The sequence below is a fragment of the Myripristis murdjan genome, chromosome 16, assembly GCF_902150065.1.
Source record: "Myripristis murdjan chromosome 16, fMyrMur1.1, whole genome shotgun sequence".
Taxonomy (NCBI): domain Eukaryota; kingdom Metazoa; phylum Chordata; class Actinopteri; order Holocentriformes; family Holocentridae; genus Myripristis; species Myripristis murdjan.
In genome coordinates, this window is record NC_043995.1 from 22,650,843 (window position 1) to 22,671,240 (window position 20,398).

General features: G+C 42.3%; 1 protein-coding gene across 1 annotated transcript; it reads left to right on the forward strand.

The window, feature by feature from the left end:
• Positions 1 to 2,503: 2,503 nt before the first annotated feature.
• On the forward strand, positions 2,504 to 20,299 carry bcl3 (BCL3 transcription coactivator). Its single transcript, XM_030072379.1, has 9 exons — positions 2,504 to 3,501; positions 4,360 to 4,504; positions 10,899 to 11,007; positions 17,025 to 17,226; positions 17,829 to 17,917; positions 18,040 to 18,117; positions 18,599 to 18,766; positions 19,295 to 19,391; positions 19,531 to 20,299. Exons 1-9 carry the CDS (start codon positions 2,829 to 2,831, stop codon positions 19,647 to 19,649), a joined length of 1,680 nt encoding a protein of 559 aa, XP_029928239.1. The 5' UTR covers positions 2,504 to 2,828; the 3' UTR covers positions 19,650 to 20,299.
• The last annotated feature ends 99 nt before the right edge of the window (positions 20,300 to 20,398 follow it).

Consider the following 20,398-nt stretch of genomic DNA (forward strand, 5'->3'; position numbering starts at 1 on the left):
GTGTGCTTGACCTAAGTGCAATCTCTTGAATTTGTGTGTATTGGAAAATTATATGAACTACATGTTTTGTATGTTTAAGTTTAAAGTGTAACGCAGCTGTGAGTACTTTGAAAAGCACAGAGGAGAAGATATTTATTTTGAAACACTCAGAGTGAAAGAATACTTGCTTACTTACTTGCCATGTGATAAATGCAGAAAAATCTGTTCAGTTTCCTTTCTAAAGGTGACAATCTCTACTTCATCATCCACAATCATCCGCAAGAGGGCGACACTGACAAACTGATAAATAGCTGAGAGACCCTGGTACTTTTGCTTTCTTGACACAAGGGGGCCACATATCACTTCTCTGTCATGGATATACAGTACTTACCCATAATATGTGCAGTTGAACTATGTGGTTTCATATCAAATGTACAACATTGTCTCTGATAATGGTAGAAAGGTATGATTTTTTTTTAATCTGTACATGTAGCCTATGTGTGCTCTTGAAGTTGCTTCAAACTCAATCAGCCCTCTCGTTCATGCAGCTGTGCCCATTCAGTGGATGTTCTGTACAGGATAAGGCTGGCCATAATACAAGCAGGCCCATTTTTCCACTCGTATACAATAACAAATACAGCCATGCCCAAAAAGACCATCATGCTTGAGTACCCTGACAGCTGCAGAGCATGTTTGTGAAGTGTCTGGGTTTTTAGGGACTTTAGACACCAAGTTTATTTTCCGTTGGCTGTTCCACACTTAGATAGAAAGGAGGAAAGTCCCAAATTGACCCTGGTAACTAGAACCTGGTCTGAGGGTGGAGCAGGATATGATTAAAGCTAAGGAGACGAGATGCATGTGTGTGTGGCTACGTGCATATGCCCACTTGTGTGCATGTATACATATGAGTGGCTGCGTGAATTACAGAGCTGTTACGTTAAGAGGTCAAGAGGTGAGAGGGACAGAGAACGGAGCCGCTGGTCAGATAAAGGACAGTGCTGACATGACGTCAATCAGTCAGTCAGGCTGGATAGGCCATCCTGTCACCAAGAATGAGTTACTCCCAAACTTGAATTTATTCCTCTTTACATCTTTGGGGGAGATTCCCCTTGTTCAGCTCAGAGTCTGCAGCCAAGTGACATGACACCAGCCTGAGGCAACAGAGCCAACAAATCCACCAAAGATCTCCTAAGTCAAAACATCACTGCACATCTGATTCACTGGATCACATGCAAATCCTGCTTCATCCAACAGCACCAGGGCATGAAACAGTCTGCCCAACAAGGAACAAGCATTAAACATTGTTGAGTTAGGCTATTTATTGATAAAATTCACATATTTGTAAAAACAAAAAGGAATATTCTATGCATTTGTGACAAAATTCAGTTGGCTAATACCAACTGCTGTGATTTGTAGACCAGTCTGATTAGACTACTTGTATTGTGCTAAAAATGGAAAAATGTCAGAGACATAAGGGTTTTTTGTGTTTATGTTTTCTTATTTGGATGTATGACAGAAAAACAGCATCATTACCGCTGACTAGTTGCACTGAAACCCCCTTGCATGACATCACAGGGGAGGGTGGAACAAATTTCAGTGGGACTTCAGGCTTCAACTGTTTTTCTTTTTCTCTCCCTTTTCTGGTTTGACCTTACAGCGTCATGTCAAATATTGCCATAATAGTAGATAACAGTCTACCGAATGGTGATTCAAAATAGAGTTGTCTGTATGACATTTCAACAATGAAAGTCAATATTATCTGGATTATCTGTATACAAACTCATTTAAATAAACTAGGTGTTTTTTTTTGCAAGCAGAAAAATAAAATTCTGTTTACAATAAGGCAGCAGCAGATACTAGAAAGGGCTCAGATCAGGATCTTTAACTACCCTAGATCAAGATTAGCTCACTGATGCAGCGATAAGAGACCACAAAGCTGGAAATGGTATAAATTTGCTATTATAGCTGCGCACATTAAGAAAAACGCCACAATCCATAGTTTATTTAATACACAAATGAGAGTGAAGAGTGTTTAAAACCAATGCTCTAGGCAGTGTATCATTAAATATTAACATGAAGTGTTTACTATGGTGTAGTAATTCATATATCACTATTTAATATTGAAAAGCAGTGCACTAAATTGCAGTAGGGTTGCCTGCAGTTGGGACAGTTTTATAATATCTCACTTTAGTTAACATAGCATCCTGTTCACCACTGTCAGATGCTGGATGAAATTTGCCTTGGGGCACACTGGCAAATATTATTTTGAAAAAAAAATCTGTCTTTGGTTAGGCAACATCTTGAAAAGTTCATAAATGTGTAGGAGGAGAGTAAAGGAAGACTTTTCTGGTTATAGGTTGTTAGGTGTCTCAAAGGATGTAAATGCAAAAAAAAAAAAAAAAAAGCGCCCTACTTATGCTGAATTCACCCTAGTATGTTTTTTTTCCCTCACTGATTCTGTGTAATTTGCTCAAAAAAGAGAAAAGACAAAAGTCTAAACCGGAGCTTGTAGGGGGAAGCCCCAGCTGTGAGGCGAGTGACAGCACAACGCTGCAGTCTGATTACGTTCAATAAAAGCAGATGAGCAGTGGCACAGTTCACTTTACCTGCAGTTGTTACCATAGGTGCACCACCCATAATCTACAGCGAGCAGTCTGAGCTGAGGAACTTCTGTTGGCTGCTCTTCGAAAAAGAATAAAAAAAAAACATTTTGCATCTGGAGTCAGTGAATTTGAACGCTCACCTAAAATAAATGAACAACTCAAAGGGAAACAGACAATGCTGACTGGGTCGCTGCTGCCCATCTGATCTCACATGGAGATGGGAATTGCGCGTACTGGTAATTCTGGATGGATTGTTCCCACTCAATCATCTCTCCGCACCGAGAATTTGCCTTCACACACCTGAAACTGTCTCAAGAGCCTCACCGCCGGTTGATGCCGATGATCATGACGATGAACGGCGACCACCAGTCGGCTGCCATCGCGCCGCTGGATCTGCGCACCACCAACCGAGAGCGTGGGAGCAGCCGGTCCAAGACTCCGGACTGCAAAGGTCGCGCGGGGGACACTCGTGTGACAGGGGGCTCGACCGGAGCTCTTGGGCGCACAGGGACGGAGGATTTGGGAAGAAAGACTCCTCCTCTGCTGCCGAGTGTACCTGGCTCTGCGCACTCCGCACCCCTGAACAACAATCATTGCCCCGTTGCTGGAGGCGCTCTGGGGTTCCAGAGCCGCACAGACAAACAGACACAAGAGAAATCTTCATCCAAGCTTCCGTTTAGGAAACGCCCGTTTCGCGCAGAGCCGGACATCCAGACAGGGGACACCAGGCGTATTCTACCAGACACGGTAGACCGTTTTTCTTTGGCGGAAGACCAGGACTTGGCCAACTCGCCGAGTCCGGCCAAACGCTTAGCTGCGGATGAGGACCGGATTTGTGTGGCACCCAGGCGGTTTGAAGAAGTAGAGCAGAGTCGAGATGGACATCCCATGCACTTTATGCATGCACTCAACCCTTACCGTAAGCGTTGTTCAAATACAATTCTGCAATGAAAAATCACCATGACATTATTATAGCCTACTTCATATCAACCTTCTATCAACTGTGGTACTCGCTAGCATGATGTCAGGATTACAGCGTTGCCTTCTATGATAATATCTGAATGTTTTCCTGTGATGTCTTCATCGTCTGTATCTTGAATGTATTTTTGATTAACGTAGTTCATTTTGAAAAGGACATTAACTTAATCTAGTCATTAAGCAACTGCCCTAGTGATATTAACAGTGTAATTAATATTTCAGAGATGGTCTGTAAATACAGATTTAAATATAACCCGAGCATGACATAACCCGCAAGAGCTCTGAAAATAAGTGCTGTGGTACTGAATGAATGTAATGTATTATTTTTATTTTAAAACCTACTCTTACATACAACCTCATAGGGCTACTTTTGGCCATAAGAACAGACTTGCATGACAGAAAAGACTGCAAAGTCATAACTGATGCAGCCACTACAACTGCAGTCTTGGAGAAACTATCCAGTCAACAGTTCTGGCGTTGTCTGTTTTTTTTTTTTTTTTTTTCATCAGTCACCAGTGCACTGACAAAAGTAGCTTACTGGGTCAAGTCGTAAGTCAGTCCTACGTGCCTCATTCTGGCACTTTGTCTGCGTAAAGTTTAACCGCACAGAAAGCACGCGCGCGCACGCGCGCGCGCGCACACACACGCGGATGTCCATGATTGTTAATCTTTTTCATTTACTTCACTTATCTTTCTATTTATCTCCCTCTGCTTCTCTGCTCCCCCCCCCCCTCCTCTCTTTGTGTGTGTCTCTCTTTCTCTGTGTGTGTCTCTCTCTCTGTGTGTGTCTCTCTCTCAGGATCTCACCAATCACTGTATTCAGTATGCTGGTTGCCCAGTGTTCCATGCCCAGTCTCCATGCCCAATGTCCATGTGGCCCACCAATCTGAGCACCTACGAGGCGAAATTGCCCTGGCTACACACCAGGATGAAGATGGAGACACGTATGTGGCTATTTTTAAAATGTGGTATTTTGGGTGATGTTTGCAGGACATTCCTAGGCCACCTAAGCGGTACAAGCACAATGTCTGCACAAGTGCTACTTATCACTCATAACCATATACCACAGAGGGAAGAAGAGGAAGCCAGTTGGTGGGAATTGTAGTTAAGAATTTTTATGATTCATCCACTTTGTGCATATTCATGATTAGCACATTTTAATGGAACAGCTGACGTCACAAAAGAAAAAAAGGCGGCGTGCAGACCTGACGACCCCCCATTCATGAATAGTCATGAGCCTGAAGTTGCTTGTTTCATACATGATAACAGCAAATACAATGCATGTAATTGCCTCATAAAACTGCTGATTCTCTCATTTAAAACCAGGCAAATTGAAGAAGATGCACCCAGGTTAACGAAGGAGTAAAAGAAGGAGTAAGCACAAGTTTTAAGAGAAAGAGTGGATTATAAGTCTATTAGAAAGGCACATTTATATACATATACCTTTACTCAAGTCATCACACATATTCACTGACTATGTGATGGCAATTCATGAAGGAGGTACAGCTGTCTTTGGGGCTGCATCCCTGAATTTGAATTTTCATGAACCATGATGTTTCAGACCCTGCTGTAGATCTGGCTGATCTCTGCTGTCAGTGTAACTATTCATCAGGAAGGCTGCGTTTTGTTCAGGTTCAATCAGGGCTTGATGCTTGTATGTCCAAACAATACACTTAGAGGAAACCGACACCCTTGTTGAACACCGTAGTGAAATTTAACAAGTGTATAATAAGTGAATACGAGTGGCTGCACTAGTCTAGACAAGTGACAGTCTGACTTCATAAACAAAACTTTTGGCACGTGTTATGGTGGTAACCTGAATGTGGGCCATGAGAGGGCATGTCTGTGTCATGGTGATATGGTCGTATTGTATTTGTCATTGTCCTTGTGACTCAACTGGCTCTGCATCTTGGGTGAGTACAGTGTGTTGCTGAAGTGAAGGTGTGTGTGTATGTGTGTGAGCGTGTGTGTACATGCATGTGTATTCATGGGGACCGTTCCCTTATCCCACCAGATTTTTTACTGTTGTTTCACTTCCTTTGTAAGGGAGATTGGTCTTTTAGATCAGCAGTGATTCATTTAGCCGCTGTCAGGATCCGTCACAGTACCCTGGAAATTGTGGGATGTGTCTGATCTCATGGATTGAACAGGGCCTCTTGGGCTTTTTATGTGTGTGCTCATATATTTTTTCCACAAAACTATAATTTTGAGTTAATTAGTCTCTTGTGGCGTGGGGTTAAGGGATGGGGGTTGGGAATGAGAGTGTTTGGGTCACTGGAGGAGTTTTCAAAACCACATGAATGCAAGTATTATACTTAACGCATGGCGCACTTTGCTCTGTCTGAAAACTTAACACCCACCCACACACCAACTGAAATGACAAGCTGATACGAGCACATATAAAGTCATGTGAGTAATTTGCAGCATGTCCAAGAATTAAATGCCATTTTCATGTTATTGTGGTTATATGAAGTATCAGTGTAATTTGCATCCATTCAAAACAAGCCTTTGATGACTGAGACTTGTCCCATGACAGGTCCTATGACATGTCACTTGTGATTGGTCTCCAGTGTCTACCTTAAAACCAGCATAGGGTTCAGTGATCCCTGACAGAGCTGCCATTAACAGACAATGTCAAAGAAATAATGCAGACAACATTTGTTTTTACTTTAATGAGGACTGGATCTGGTTGGTTTGATGTTTTCAACCATACCTAGCCACAATAAAGAGACATGAACTTTTGTACCTGCAGGAAGAGCGCCTTGCACTTTCAGAAACAAACAAACAAACCAAAAAAAAAAAAAAAAAAAAAAAAAGTACAGAATTGCTACAGTCCCAGTGACACTTTTCCAGGCAATGTGACTTTTTTCAATTGGGGATCTACTAAGAGCAGAGTTGATGTACATCTATCTATCTATCTATCTATCTATCTATCTATCTATCTATCTATCTATCTATCTATCTATCTATCTATCTATCTATCCATCTATCTATCTATCCATCTATCTATCTATCTATCTATACATACATCTTCTTATGGCATCAAAATGAGATATTTAGCAACTGTCACTCTTTTCCAGAGCATTTTATGGTCCTCAGTTATCAAAATTTTCACATTAACTGCAAACCAGTGCAGTATTTTTTCACTTTCTTGTAAAGTCAACACCCTTGATAATCCAATAGAGCTCATGTCTGGCTAGTACCTACTTTTTGCATTGTGGTTCTTTTAAACATCGTGTGATTTCTGCAGAAAGAAATGCTCTCAGCCCCCCTGTCTTTTCACACTATCTGTGTGTGCATGTGTATGTATGTGTATGTGCTTTTACGTTTGTGTGGCAGCGCGCATGTCTGGCTGTGCTTGCGTCAATGGGCTCGGTTCTCAGCGCCTCTGAGCCCCTCAGTTTCGGGAAAACCTGTGAGTGCTCAGTTTTTAAATAAGATTGCGGTTTTCTCAGGTGTTTCTCTCTCTCTCTTTTTTTTTCTTTTTCTCTCTCAGTGTTTTTAAATGAATGGGTTCAAAAACCCAAACATCCGCTTAAACTTCCTCATTTACCGCTTTCTCTCTATCGGCCTCATCTCTGTCCCCTTCTCTCTCTCTCTCTCTCTCTCTCTCTCTCTCTCTCTCTCTCTCTCTCTCTCTTCTTTGTCTTTCACTCTTATTCTCTCTCAGCCACACAGTTTCACCAGCTTCATGAGTCAGTCAGTGAGTCAGTCGGTCACTCAATCACTCACCTATGGAATAAGACCCAGCTGGTCAAAGCTTTGAAATGCTTTTTGACACTCTTTGATTTCACCTTACAAATATGGGATGTACAGAAATGCTGTAAAAAAAATCCAAGAAGAGGGTTCAAAACTGCAGACACTCAACATAATCAATTGCTTGCTCAGCCTCATTTTCTCTGGTAGCGCTCTCTCTCACACAGATACTTGCAGCAAAGTCTTTGCAGAGCTGGGCGGCAGCATCATGTTTCATGACAAGCATAGCAGACTAGATTATGACACTTAAGGTGTAATTTCTTGTAAACTGGATTGTGGTGCATATTTGCCTCGCATTTGTTTCGTATACACATACACACATCACCTCATCGCTCAGCTGTAGTCCACAGACCACAGGAGATTTTAAGGCTTAGGTCTGATCGTTCGGCATGGCTGCTTCCTCACCCTCCACACCAAACAGGATACCACATGTGTGCCACTGCCTGTGTTAGCGACCTCTCTCTCTCTCTCTCTCTCTCTCTCTCTCTCTCTCTCTATCCCTCCCTCCCTCTCTCACTCTCTCCTTCACACGCACGCACACAAACACATTGGGTCTATCTGTGTGAATGCGGGCAGCTTGGGACTCCTGTCTACGTCAGTGCCGCTGTGCCTTGGGGTTATCTGGGGCTGTGGTCTGCCCCACTTCCAGGAACTAGACACAGCAGAGTTTCATCTTGAGAGAAAGAGAGAGAGAGATGGATGCAGATAGAAATAAGTGTGTAAGGAGACAGACAGAGAGACTGTCATCTTTGCAGTGTATGAAGACACCCATTGGTAGATGTGCAGAATACTGAGAGAGGTGAGATGAAATCTAATGAAATGCTTGACTATGCAACAAATCACTCACTACGCAAGCTCCCAACAGCATGAAAAACTTCACACTTTATTGACATAAATCTCCACAATTTCCTCAGTGCACAAAATGACAAATCCCCCCTAAGTCATAGCTGAAAAAATCGTTAAACTGTTTTTGACTGGGGATGGCGTGAAAGATCACTCCAGTCACTGTAGGTCTTGTTCTTCAAAAAGTGGAACTTTTTAAGGCAATGGCTGTTTGCTGATAACAGTAACAGTAAGCAGTGGAGACTTTGTTTATGTTTGCTCTGTGTACTGAGATCAGTTACAGGAATGGGGGACCAGCTGAGGAGAGAACATGACGCACTCCCGGTCAAACAGTTCTGCTTTTCACAGTGGTAACAGAAGCGAATCATCTGATTGTTCAGTACAGTTGCAGTTCCAACCTGCTGCAGGGGAGTATTTTTACTTGCACTGTAGTGTTGAACTCTGTGCTGACACATGCATGTATGCATGCATGTACTTGTGCATGCACACATTGTTTTTCCATCATTAAAATGTATTTGCATCCTTTTTTTGGCATTTTGTTGTATAAATATTTTATTTCATTTTGCTTTTTTGCCACCCTTCTTTCACCATACATTGTATAGCAATGAATAACAGGAAAAAACAACAATCTTACTATAGTTTTATGGTAAGACCATAGATGTGCACACTATTCTGTCTATTTGACTAGCAGCTGAAGAGTCAGCAGAGAACAAATGGGATGGACTGTAACTACAATAGCAAATGGGTTACCTCATGAAATCTGTCATATGATATAAGATTGCTCAGGTAAAGTTTCCTGGTTGCCAGTGTAAGAGATCCCAGAGCAACATTTGCTTCATGACCAACTTAATTGTGTGTTTTATCTTTCTTTGATTTGCACACTCTACCACAATACTGTTCACAGTCTTGGCACACACCTAATCTTGGGTTAAACAGACCACAAGCTGATGTTTTATTTTGTCCATACTTGCCTTTATCAAGTTCTCAAAGAATTTGAATGTTTCCACTTTGCACACAGAGGTTATAGTGCGCTGTTAAATTCTTCTGTGGTTGGTTGAGAACGAAAGAAAGATAGATGTTATGCCAAAAGGCTTTCAAATTCATTGAACAATAACAGCACCATAACTAATTTTAGCTTTTGACTTTGTTGTTCTCTATACTCTGTAGACTGTGGTGTTCACACAGCGGCTGTTACTTTGCCATGCAGTAAATCTGACTTGGCTATAGGCCTTCTGCTGTATTGAACACCTGCTCTGGATAAGAATAGGAAAGTGAAGTAAAATGTTTTTGTGTTTATGAAATTCAGTTCTGTACTGTGATTCTGTGTTTTGTTTATTTAGACAATGCTTTTGCATTTCTGAGTTTACAACATGCAAATGTTTTATTTTTATTTTTATTTTTATTTTTCAGGCAGGATATTGCAGTCTTTAATAGCTCTGTGTCAGTGGGACAACTCAGTGAGAGGAAGTATTGCAAAGAGCTTTTGTCACTACAAGAATGTTTTTGCTGACCTCAAATTTTTGCAAGGGTACTTTTAACTTATTCTCAAGAAATGTCCCTTCTTCCTGTTGCATGATTCTTTTTCTGAGTATGACTTATCCATTGGACGAGGCTGACTGACTGAACCTCCAGAAAGCCCCTATCAGAGACCAGTTGGATTTCAGACAGACAGACAGACAGACAGAGAGAGAGAGAGAGAGAGAGAGAGAGAGAGAGAGAGAGAGAGAGAGAGAGAGAGAGAGAGAGAGACAGACAGACAGACAGTGAGAGAGAGAGAGAGAGAGAGAGAGAGAGAGAGAGAGAGAGAGAGAGAGAGAGAGAGAATGCTGCCATTGTTACTGATAACAGGAAGTGACATAAAACCAGTCTGGCTCTTACTGGAAGCTGCTTCTTCTACAGCATAAAAAAGAATAATGTGAAAACTGTTATGATGTTCTCTACACTGTGTCCCCTCCCTTCTGTTTTCTCCCCTTCCTTGTCCTAAAGTTTGGCCTTCATTTGTTCTTTAAGTCTACATATAGCCCTCAGATAGTGGTTTCCTCTTTAGTCTTGATAAGGACCTGATAGGGGTCGTGAGTCATGTAAATACGTCTTTGGAGCCGTACAGCTGAAATGTCAGAGGGATAATGAGGTTAGTGTTGGTCACAGTAAAGATTTATCATCCTTCAGGGGTAATGTTTAGACTAACTCCTTAATGAATCATGAGATTGTCTAATTTTCAACAAACAGCACAAACAATATTTATTTAACTTTTAAGTGCAAGACACTTTGACTGACTTTATTGCTCCCATACTTGAAACCGGGTTGCATTGCATAAGGTTAACTACAGACATGAGTTTTGAACTTCACAATAAAACTCTGATTCCCATCAATCATTCAGCACATTCTCACACTCATATCACCAAACTGTCCTGAACTGCGACACACAGTTTCCGTGGAAGTAAAGGATGTACGTACCTCCCAAGTACTTTTTGCACTTTGCATAATAATAGGCCTGTGAGTACATTACACAAATTATTCTTTCAGTGTCTAGGTAAAATTGGTTTTCAGGTCAGTCAATAAGTTTCTAATTTGGTCAAGGAGGTAACTCCAGGATATAGAGTTTTAGTAGGTCGCTATTTCAGAAAATCCCATGAACCAGTCCAGCTACCCTCTGAGAAGGAGGAATCATCTGCAGCATTCCAGTTTCAACCTGTGCCGGTGTAAAATTTCTTGTGGTTGTTTGTGTGTTTATTGCAGAGCTCTCCATATCGCAGTGGTGCAGGGGCAACTAGGCATCGTCCACACACTGATCTATCTCCTTCGGCTGGCTAACAGAGACCTGGATATCTATAACAACCTCCGACAGGTGAGAGAAAGACATGCATGTAAACACACCCTTAAAAACACATACGCACAGTCCTGCAGTTAAAACATACACATGCACCCATACGTGGCCGCTGTTGTTCCCATTACACATGTCATCACAGAAGTGTCACTAGGAGGTCAACATATGTTTTCCTCTCAGACGCCAAACAAGAAATGATCATGTGATTAAACAGAGCAGATTTATTGTTTCAGTTCTATGCAATAACATTCATGAGGTAAAAGAGTCATTAACTGTAAGGTGAGGAATTCTAGATGCAGGATAGATGTGCGATGGGGGGACTTCCACAATCATCGCCGCATGTACAGTACATTCCCCAGCCTCACCCCTGCGATAACAGTAACAGGGAAAAGAATGAAAGAGGAAGTCCCTTGGTTTCCTCCTTGCCTTGCCACATCGCTTTCTCTGAGATGGAATTCACCCTTCCCAGCTGGCTCACCTGTATTTGCCACAAGCCACGTACAATCATGCAGTTGCTGGGAAGGATGAACTGTATTTCTGTTCCGTTTTATTTTGTCATGGGTATTTCGCAATTATACATACACATACATATATACATATACATATACATATACATATAAACACACACACACACACACACACACACACACACACACACACACACACACACACACACACACACACACACACTCAGTTGACCCCCAAAAACTAAAAAAAAAGTAAGTCTGTAGTGTTGGTTCTGTGTGCATGGTTTACAAACTATGCTCTTGGATTGATAATCAGCGCCCTGCAAGTTACTAATCTGTGCCCAAGGATTTGTAAACTGTGCCCTCAGATTTTAGGGCAAATCCTTGGGAATGGGTTCATAATCCAAGGGCACAGTTTACAAATCTGCGGGCATGGATTTGAAATCTGAGAGCACAAATTATGAATCTGAGAGCACAGATTAGTCATTTGCAGGCACTGATCATCAGTCCGAGAGCATGACATGTTAACCGTGCACACAGATTTCTAAACAGAGAAGACAGATTTTATTTTTTCTCCCAACTGAAACCAGGGGGCTCCTTTCCAATTCAGTGCAGTACTTTGCAATGCACTGTTTTTCTCGGATGTCAAACAAGAAATGATGACCCTGGACATGATTGTTCAGGGTCTGCATGTTCCTCGTAGGATTTCTCATGCCATTAAAGTGAGATGTTAGAGCCAAGATGATACATGGTGGTTAAGGTTAATATAGCGCAGTAGGCCTTTTCACCAACCTTTTAAATCAATTGGCATGTTGGAAAATAATTGTTTTATTGTTTACTGTACAATTCCTGTTAACTCAAGCACTAGCAATAACTACTCTTCCTTTACATAAAATAAATTCACAAATAATTCCCTTCATAAATAATTCAACATAGATTAACACATCATTTACTTACATGTGTGGTTTAAGTTTTGAGCTGATGTTCTCCTGGGCAGTTTACAGTGTGTGAGCTGGTCGGGGTTCACTGTCTGGCTCAGGGACACTTTGACTGTACACATGGGTGTTAGTGGACTCAGAGGCTGTTACTGAGCGTAACTTTCATTTATGGGACAGTCTCTTACCCTCAACACAGGCCTAGCTAACCTCATCATGTCTTTTAAAGAGATTAACTGGAAGCATACTTTACTGGAATGAGTGAAAGGAATTGTTTTTGGGTGTTTCCCAATCCAGGACTGTCCCAGCGCCTGGCCTTAAGCCAGTACTTCCACATTCTGTTTCCCTCTGTTCTCTCCCCACTTTTCTCCCTCATGCTCTGCATCTTGGCAATCTCTGTTTTTCATCCTTTACCAGAGAAAGCACCTGAGCCTTGCACAGGTTTATAGCTCACAGCGCTGGGGTTTCACAACACAGGACACCACAGGCCTGCTTACCAGAAATAACGCTGGTGTTAACATCGGTTGTTGTCTTTCCTTGCCGTTGAGGCTTGACTGTATGCGTTTTGTGATATCCTGTGTCTGTCTTCTGCATGCAAGCGCGTGCACACACACACATACTCACTCACACACACACATACCTATCGTGCCATGCGCAGTTCTAACCAAGAGGGGAGATTTTCAAACGCAGAGCCCGTCACAGTCATTTGCCTACCAGATTGTGTGGTTTTGACTGGATAGCATAAAGAAAGACATGCACAAAATCAAGCCTGGGAACTTTATTTTTTTTTTTCATACTTTACCAGGCAGCGCTGAACACTTGTCCGGCACCGGTATATTTCTCAAAGACAGCAAAAAAAAAATATGGCATTTCCCAATACTGATGACAAATCCTGCATTTCCATATGTGGTTTTGCATGTGGAACCTTTTTGACAGAGTGTTACTATCAGTTACTGTAACTGAACAACAGTGTAAGTGTCAGTGCTTGATTTGCCTTTCACGTCCTCAACTACTATGACGATAGAGCCAGCTGTCTGATACTCCCACTCTGTCCATGCTATCACCGCTGGCTAAGCAAACATACACTAAGCTAGGCAGCTCTCTTCTTGTTGTGTGGCTCCTCCTGCAACAAGGCAGACCGCGACACTGATGCGGCAAGGGTACGGGTGCTGAATCCCCTGGGGCCACCCATGCTGAAACCTTTATGCACTGGTGCTATAGAGTCATGTGCTTAGGTAAAGCCACCCACAAAATAACATATGCTACCCTGCAGGGTGCACACAGTTTTTAACACTGGCTGAGCTCTTTGTTGATTGTTGATTGCTGATGATCCATGCATGATTGCCACCATAAAAAGCACATATTTTAAAGGCTCTGATATTTTTTGCCAGATTATCACATTTCCCTGAACTGCTACAGCCTTTTCTTAAATCACTAGCCTATTTTTTATTATTCCGATTTTTAGAGTAAGATGGTGGCTTTTTGCATGTAGGTTTTTGAACATATGTGCATGCTTGTGGCATGTGTGTGTGTGTGTGCCATGCATGTGCCTGTGAGGCATCTCCACTCTGTTTGTGTATGCTTTAGTATCCTTGTTCCGAGAAGTCACGTGACAACACCCCCCCACCCTCCCTGCTCTGGGCTGTTTCTCAACATACCTTGTACAGAGGGTAGTTCAGAGGGACTTTCCCTTCCTGCGCTCTTTCTCTTTCTCTCTCTCTCTCTCTCTCTCTCTCGCTCTCTCTCTCTCACTCTGTTGCATGTTCTCTGTCTGTTTTTGTCTATCTCTCTCTTTGAAAATAGTTCAGGAGAATTATAACCATAGTTGATTAACTGACTCATAATAACAGTGTGAAATCAGTCAACAAAATCAATGTAAGGTTTAGCTTCTTGTTTATTTGTGCTGAGGAACTGGTTCTACCCTTACAGTGTTCACCACTGAAGCCAAGGCCTGGTTTCTTTTGTGTTTGCCTTCCACACTTGTTTGTGCCCTTATCTGCGTTTGGCACAACATTATAGCCCCGGGCTTTTCTTCATGCCCAGAAACCTCCTCTCCGCTCCCAAATTTTCTCCTCCTCCCACTGCGCCGCTCATTTTGCAGGAATGTGAGTGTGCGAGGACAGACACAGGGGAGAGAGTAGGGATTTTCCCTTTCTTATCCTGTCTTTCCCCTGGACTCCCCACTACCTCTTCCACCTCTTTCCCTTTCCCTCCGCTTGCAAAACCCCTACCATCCCTGCCCCCCCTCCCTTCCCACTCCTCCTCTTATCTGCGCTGGATTTTTGCTTTAGTCCTTACAAGAAGCAAGTGCTAGACTCTATGAACAGTGGGACTGTGTTTAGAAGGCCTGGAAAAACCTCTGCTGAAAAAGCTATGTCACTTTATTTCTGGAAATGACATGCAGATGATAGCTGCTTCCTTAATAACTGTTTTGTGTGAGTCCTGTGTAGGGTGCAAAAATAGCAGCCTGACTGCTTTTCACAATGTTTGATACTGCAGGGAATGTTGATTATAGGAAATTCAAAGTACACGAATTGCACAAGGGCTGTTTGGCAGGGTGTGTGTGACTATTTATGTATGGTTTTATCTGTACGTGAGTGTGTCAGTGGTGAGTCACAAGATTCAGGGAAACAGGAGTGCAAGGGAGGGCCACAGGCATTGACACACAGGAGGAATTCCACCAAAACTCTCTCCTGCTGTTCCTCCACTTTTCCCCTTGTCTTTACTGGAATACCCCCCAGCACACACACAAACACACACATAATGCATCAAAGTGAAACTTGGGACATTATCCAACAAGCTGTTGCTAGTGCTGCATTTATTTTGTAAGATTCATTACAGCTAGAAAGTCCTGGTTAAAAGACTTACCGTTATGACTAAATTGTATTTCCTAATCAGACTACTGTGTTGCTTTATCCAAACAACAGGTTTTTAGCTGCCTGGCCCGATGCCTGGGTGAAGAACAGAATTACATGCAACTCAATAATTTACTGAGGAATATTCTATATTGCTCAACATATTTCACTAAGTCATCAGTCAGACTCAGTCAGATTGTAGGCAGCCAACTGGGGAAGAGTGCCTTATTTTTATAGTCTATCAGCTGTCTCTCAGAACTGGTTCATTCTTATTTTGGATTAATCACACATGCTGGAGCTCTGACATGTTGGAACGGTTGTTGTTGTTGTTGCTGAAGCCTATTTTTCACAGATAGTTCACTGATTCATGCTTGACAGTTTATGAGTTGTGGACTTTTACCTCTGCCAATTATGAATTTGGTAATCGTGTTTTTTTTTTTGTTTTTTTTTTTTCAGTGGTTGTTGGGGTGTGGGAGGATCACCACGTCTGCTCCACATCTAGTGATCATCTGATGTGTAATAATGATAGTGTGACATGACGTGGCTTCCCTGTTTATTTGTAGGCGCCTGCCCGTCCCTCATTGGCATCGTTTTATTATGATTCGGACCTTGGACCTGTAGGGCAGGTTGGAGATGAAAGGATCCATTTTACGAGAATAGTATTACCGCTTCCTTCAAGCTCGCATACTGTGCCAGGAACTGTGTAGATCTTATGATTCTGAAGATGTTCCTAAATTCTTCGATACATACTTTTACTATTGTTCACTACCTTATCTTGAGGCTCTGATCAAAGGTCAAGTCCTTTTTATCACCAAATGATTTTGAAAGGGTTGATACTGACTTGATGATGGTGATGCTCTAGAGTTAGCCAGACCTCCCTTTCACGCTTGCTGCTGGTCCAAAATGCTGCAGCTCGTCTTTTAACATTATGTGGAAGTAAGAGCATATTTCCCAAGTACTGGCCTCTGACCTGGTCACTTGCTCCTTGTATATTTTAGGATTGACTTTAAGATTTTATTGTTTGCCTACAAATCATGAAATGGCTTAGCTCTGCACTATCTCTCTGACCTCCTACAACCACACATCCCATTAAGATCACTGAGGTCTGCAGACCACTTGTTTCTGGTTGTTCCAAAATCAAGGCTGAAGAACAGGGCAGATTGTGCCTTTTCAGTTGTAGTTGTAGTTGTTCAGTTTTTAAATCCCATTTTATCTTTATTAATCTTTCTTCCTTGGCTTTTTAGTCAATATGAGAGTGTATTTTTAATGAGTCTTTGTTTTAAATTTGAATTTGACTTGACTTGACTTGACTTTACCTTCATGTAGAAGAATATGATTTTGCCCTGTGTGTTTGTGTTCCCACCTGTCAGGAAGATACCTCAAAATATACCAACAGATTTCCATAAATCTTGGTGGACAGACAGCCCTCAGGCTAAAGAACAATTACATTTTCATGGTAATCTGGATGTGGGATTTCTGCCATTGAATGGTTAACATTTTTAAGTCATAGGTATGGAAATAATGCGGCTAGCGGTTTGATTCCAGATTCTCAGTTTATATCAAAATTTACGTGACAGGAGTGCTGTCTTTTTCTGTAACAGGAAGTTGGAGAATTGTTAAGCACTGGCAAAGGTTTGTGCTCTTGAGGTCTTCCTCCTAGTCCATATTGTGTTGTGAAAAGTCAAAGCTATTAACAGAGATGGTATATTGCCTTTTGGGGTTTATGAAACCTAATGTATTTGCTAGTCTAAAGTGTCCCTCTGTCCCTCTCCTTCTCTCAGACACCGCTTCATCTGGCAGTGATAACTCGCCAGGCAGACATGGTGGAGGCCTTGTTGAGAGCGGGGGCCGACTCTGCTGCCCTGGACCGCAACGGCCAGACTGCGCTCCATCTCTGCTGTGAATATGACCAGCAGGACTGTTTGTCTGTAATCCTCTTTCTCTCCCCTCCCTCCGCCTGTCTGGAGATCAGAAACTATGAGGGTAAGTTATGGCACATTTAAGAGGCCACTACACAAGAAGCATTTTAAAAGAGGAGAGCAGATTTAGAATCGCTGCTCGGCCTCTCTCATTAGGTCATCTGATCTAATTAATTCATGGAATCGTTTGTGATCATTCCCACAACACTGATTGTGCTGAGAAATTCGATTATTACAAACCAAGGTTCTTGCCAATCATGACTCGTCAAAGTTGTGTCACGCTGTAATTTTCCGAAACAATTACAGAACATTTTAGAAAATTGAAGTTTTGGCACACATTCATTATTAGAGGGATGATGATGATTAACTGTGAAAAATACCCTTCCAGGTATCAGCGGTCATCCTCTACATTCCCCTTGTCTAAGACTCATGGGGTGTTTTGGGTGGATTATACTGGGTTTATATGCAAGAGTGAAAGAGGACATTTCCTGCCACAGTGGTCTAGTGCGAGTGTAACTGTTACATTTCTGGGGCTGAGTGGGTATATGAGGGCATATCGGAGTGTGTTTGCTGCATTTACCTGTGTCATTATGCGTTTGTATGTCTGTGTGCATGTCTTCATTTGCTTCCAATTAAACGCAAGCTATGCTCTGCCCCCATTCTCAGGTTTGAGCCCTCTCCATCTGGCAGTGCAGCGTGGCCATAAGGATTTGGCCAGAACACTGCTGGAGGCTGGAGCTGACATCAATGCTATGGTCAGTCCGCACGCTGCACTTACTCAGCAGTGATTAGGTTTCACCAAGATCACACATTTCAGATTTACCGTTCCTAATGGCTTCTCCTGACTTTACCAATGGTACTTTTTTTTTATCAACAGGACATCAAAAGTGGCCAGAGTCCTCTCATGCATGCGGTGGAGAGCAATAACGCCGACATGGTCCACTTCCTGATTGAGGTAATGAGGGTGTGTGGGTTTTGGGTGGGGGTGAGTCAGCTCCACTTGATTTTTTTTTTTCTCATTTCATTTGCTGTATATAGCTTGACTATACTTTACAGTCATGCTGTGCTCCTGCCCTTTTCCCACAGTTTCCCTTTCCTTTCTAGTTAACAGATAAGGGTTTCAAAGAAATGTACTAACAGGCAGTTTGTGTTTTACAACATAACTTGGCAGGCCATATCAATCCCTATTTATTTACTAATTTACATGGATGACTTTTTTTTGTAGTATTTGGATAAAGGCCATATCAATCCCTATTTATTTACTAATTTACATGGATGACTTTTTTTTTTACATTTATCTCCTTTTTATATCTCCTAATGTACGGCTCATCCTATCCAAGGTTCTTCCCTTTTCTGCCCCTTTATTTGCTTCTCCATTTCTGCTCTTGCTTTCTGTTTGACTCACGGCTGTGTCATCGTCCTCTGTCCCTTCTCAGAGTGGCTGTGATGTCAACAGCCAGTCATACAGTGGGAACACAGCCTTGCACAGTGCCTGTGGCAGAGGACAGGTGGAGACTGTGAGGCTGCTGCTGAAGAGCGGAGCGGACAGCAGCCTCAAGAACTACCACAACGACACGCCCCTGATGGTGGCCAAGAACAAGAAAGTGAGGAAGAGAAATGACAAAGACGATTGGAAAAGAAAGATAGAGCAGGCCATGGTCATATTGTACTTATAGTGTTTATTTTAACCTCCTTAAAAGGTGGGGATCCCAGAAAAGATTGCCAAAATTGATGAGAAGATACTTCATTGTGATGTATCTTGTAATGATTGTCTTATATAATTGTCTAAGCTCTCAGGCACTCTTGTCTGATAGCAAACCTCACCCTTCTGGTACTCCAAACACGTCAGAACAAATGCTAATAATTGTTTGCAAAACGTATCTTGCCCACATCTGGTGAGGATAGTAGGTTTGACGATATTTCTGGAATGCCAATAATTAAAAGTAAACGTGTGTATCCTTCCACCTTGTGGCCACACTTGGCTGGTACAGCCCTACCAAGCCCTTAGTTTTTTTTTTTTTTTTTTTTTTTTTTTTTATAGCCCAAGAATAATTTAGCTGCACAACTGAACAGTGACATTTACATTAGGTCATGCACACTGGAAATTGTAACAAACTGTAAATCTTTCCCAGATAACAGATGTATTACGAGGGAGGGGCTCCAAGCAGATTAGAGGTCAAGACCAACACAGTGTCTCAGTCTCACCCAACAGGAGCAACTTAACATCAGGTAAGAGAATGCATAATGCTCATACATACACATGAACGAACACACACACACACACACACACACACACACACACACACACACACATACACATTTACATTAACAGTGTGCCAGTATTTCATTTGTACGCTCTCTCCTTCAGGGTCCCCATCTCCTAACCACAGTCTTGGATGTTCACCTTCAACCACTCCACACACCCCTCACCATCCTGCCTCCCAGTCTCCAAAGCCTCCACCTCAACTTGCATTTACATTTTATTAGCTCAGTCTGTTACCCGGTGTGACTTGCAACTACCTCTTCACAGCCAGCCAACAGACTTCAAGGCCCATCCAGGAGAAAAAGGTTCAGTCTGTGAGATGATTCCCCCCCATCCTGGCTCCATAGCTGATGCCCTTCCTGTGGCTGTGATGCTTGGCCGTCTCTGCGCCCCACATTCACAGAGAGCCCAAATCTCGCTCCCTCACGCAGCTGCTGGTCCGACTGCTGGCTGCCAGTAAGTCATGGCGTGCCTGCAGCTGCAGCGATCAGATGGATTTGTCACACGTGAAACAAAGCAGCAAGAGAACTGCACCACAGCATGCAATCAGGACAGAACAAATCTGTGAGGACAGTTTTGAGACTGACATGCAGTCTGTCACCAGGATCCATTCATGCAACTATTCATTATCAGTGGATGTTACACATGGACTTCAACATGCACTCAACAGGGGCAAGTCTTACTCTGCACAGTCTGCCTGCAGGACAAAGACTTCTTGGAGAACTTGGACTACTTATTGCACATTCAAAACCTTTCTTTCTGTCAAAGAGACCCATAATATATTTGGACAGGAGAGACTGTATGAGAGATGTATGTAGGTCTAGGTGTGCTTGAGTGAGCGAGTTTTATGCATATTTTCCTGTTTGTTTGTTTTTATTTCCCACTTGCAAAATATTAAATATTTTTTATATATATAAAAAAAGATGCACCATCTGCCAAGAGATTTCATTTGTCCAAGTTATTCTATAGCAGC

Bases quoted from the DNA above. Each gene is read 5' to 3' on its own strand.
- bcl3 (XM_030072379.1), top strand. From the start codon at position 2,829: ATGGATTGTTCCCACTCAATCATCTCTCCGCACCGAGAATTTGCCTTC. The intron at 18,118-18,598 runs GTAATGAGGGTG...GTCCCTTCTCAG, and splicing joins TGGTCCACTTCCTGATTGAG to AGTGGCTGTGATGTCAACAG. The intron at 19,392-19,530 runs GTAAGAGAATGC...TCTCTCCTTCAG, and splicing joins CAGGAGCAACTTAACATCAG to GGTCCCCATCTCCTAACCAC.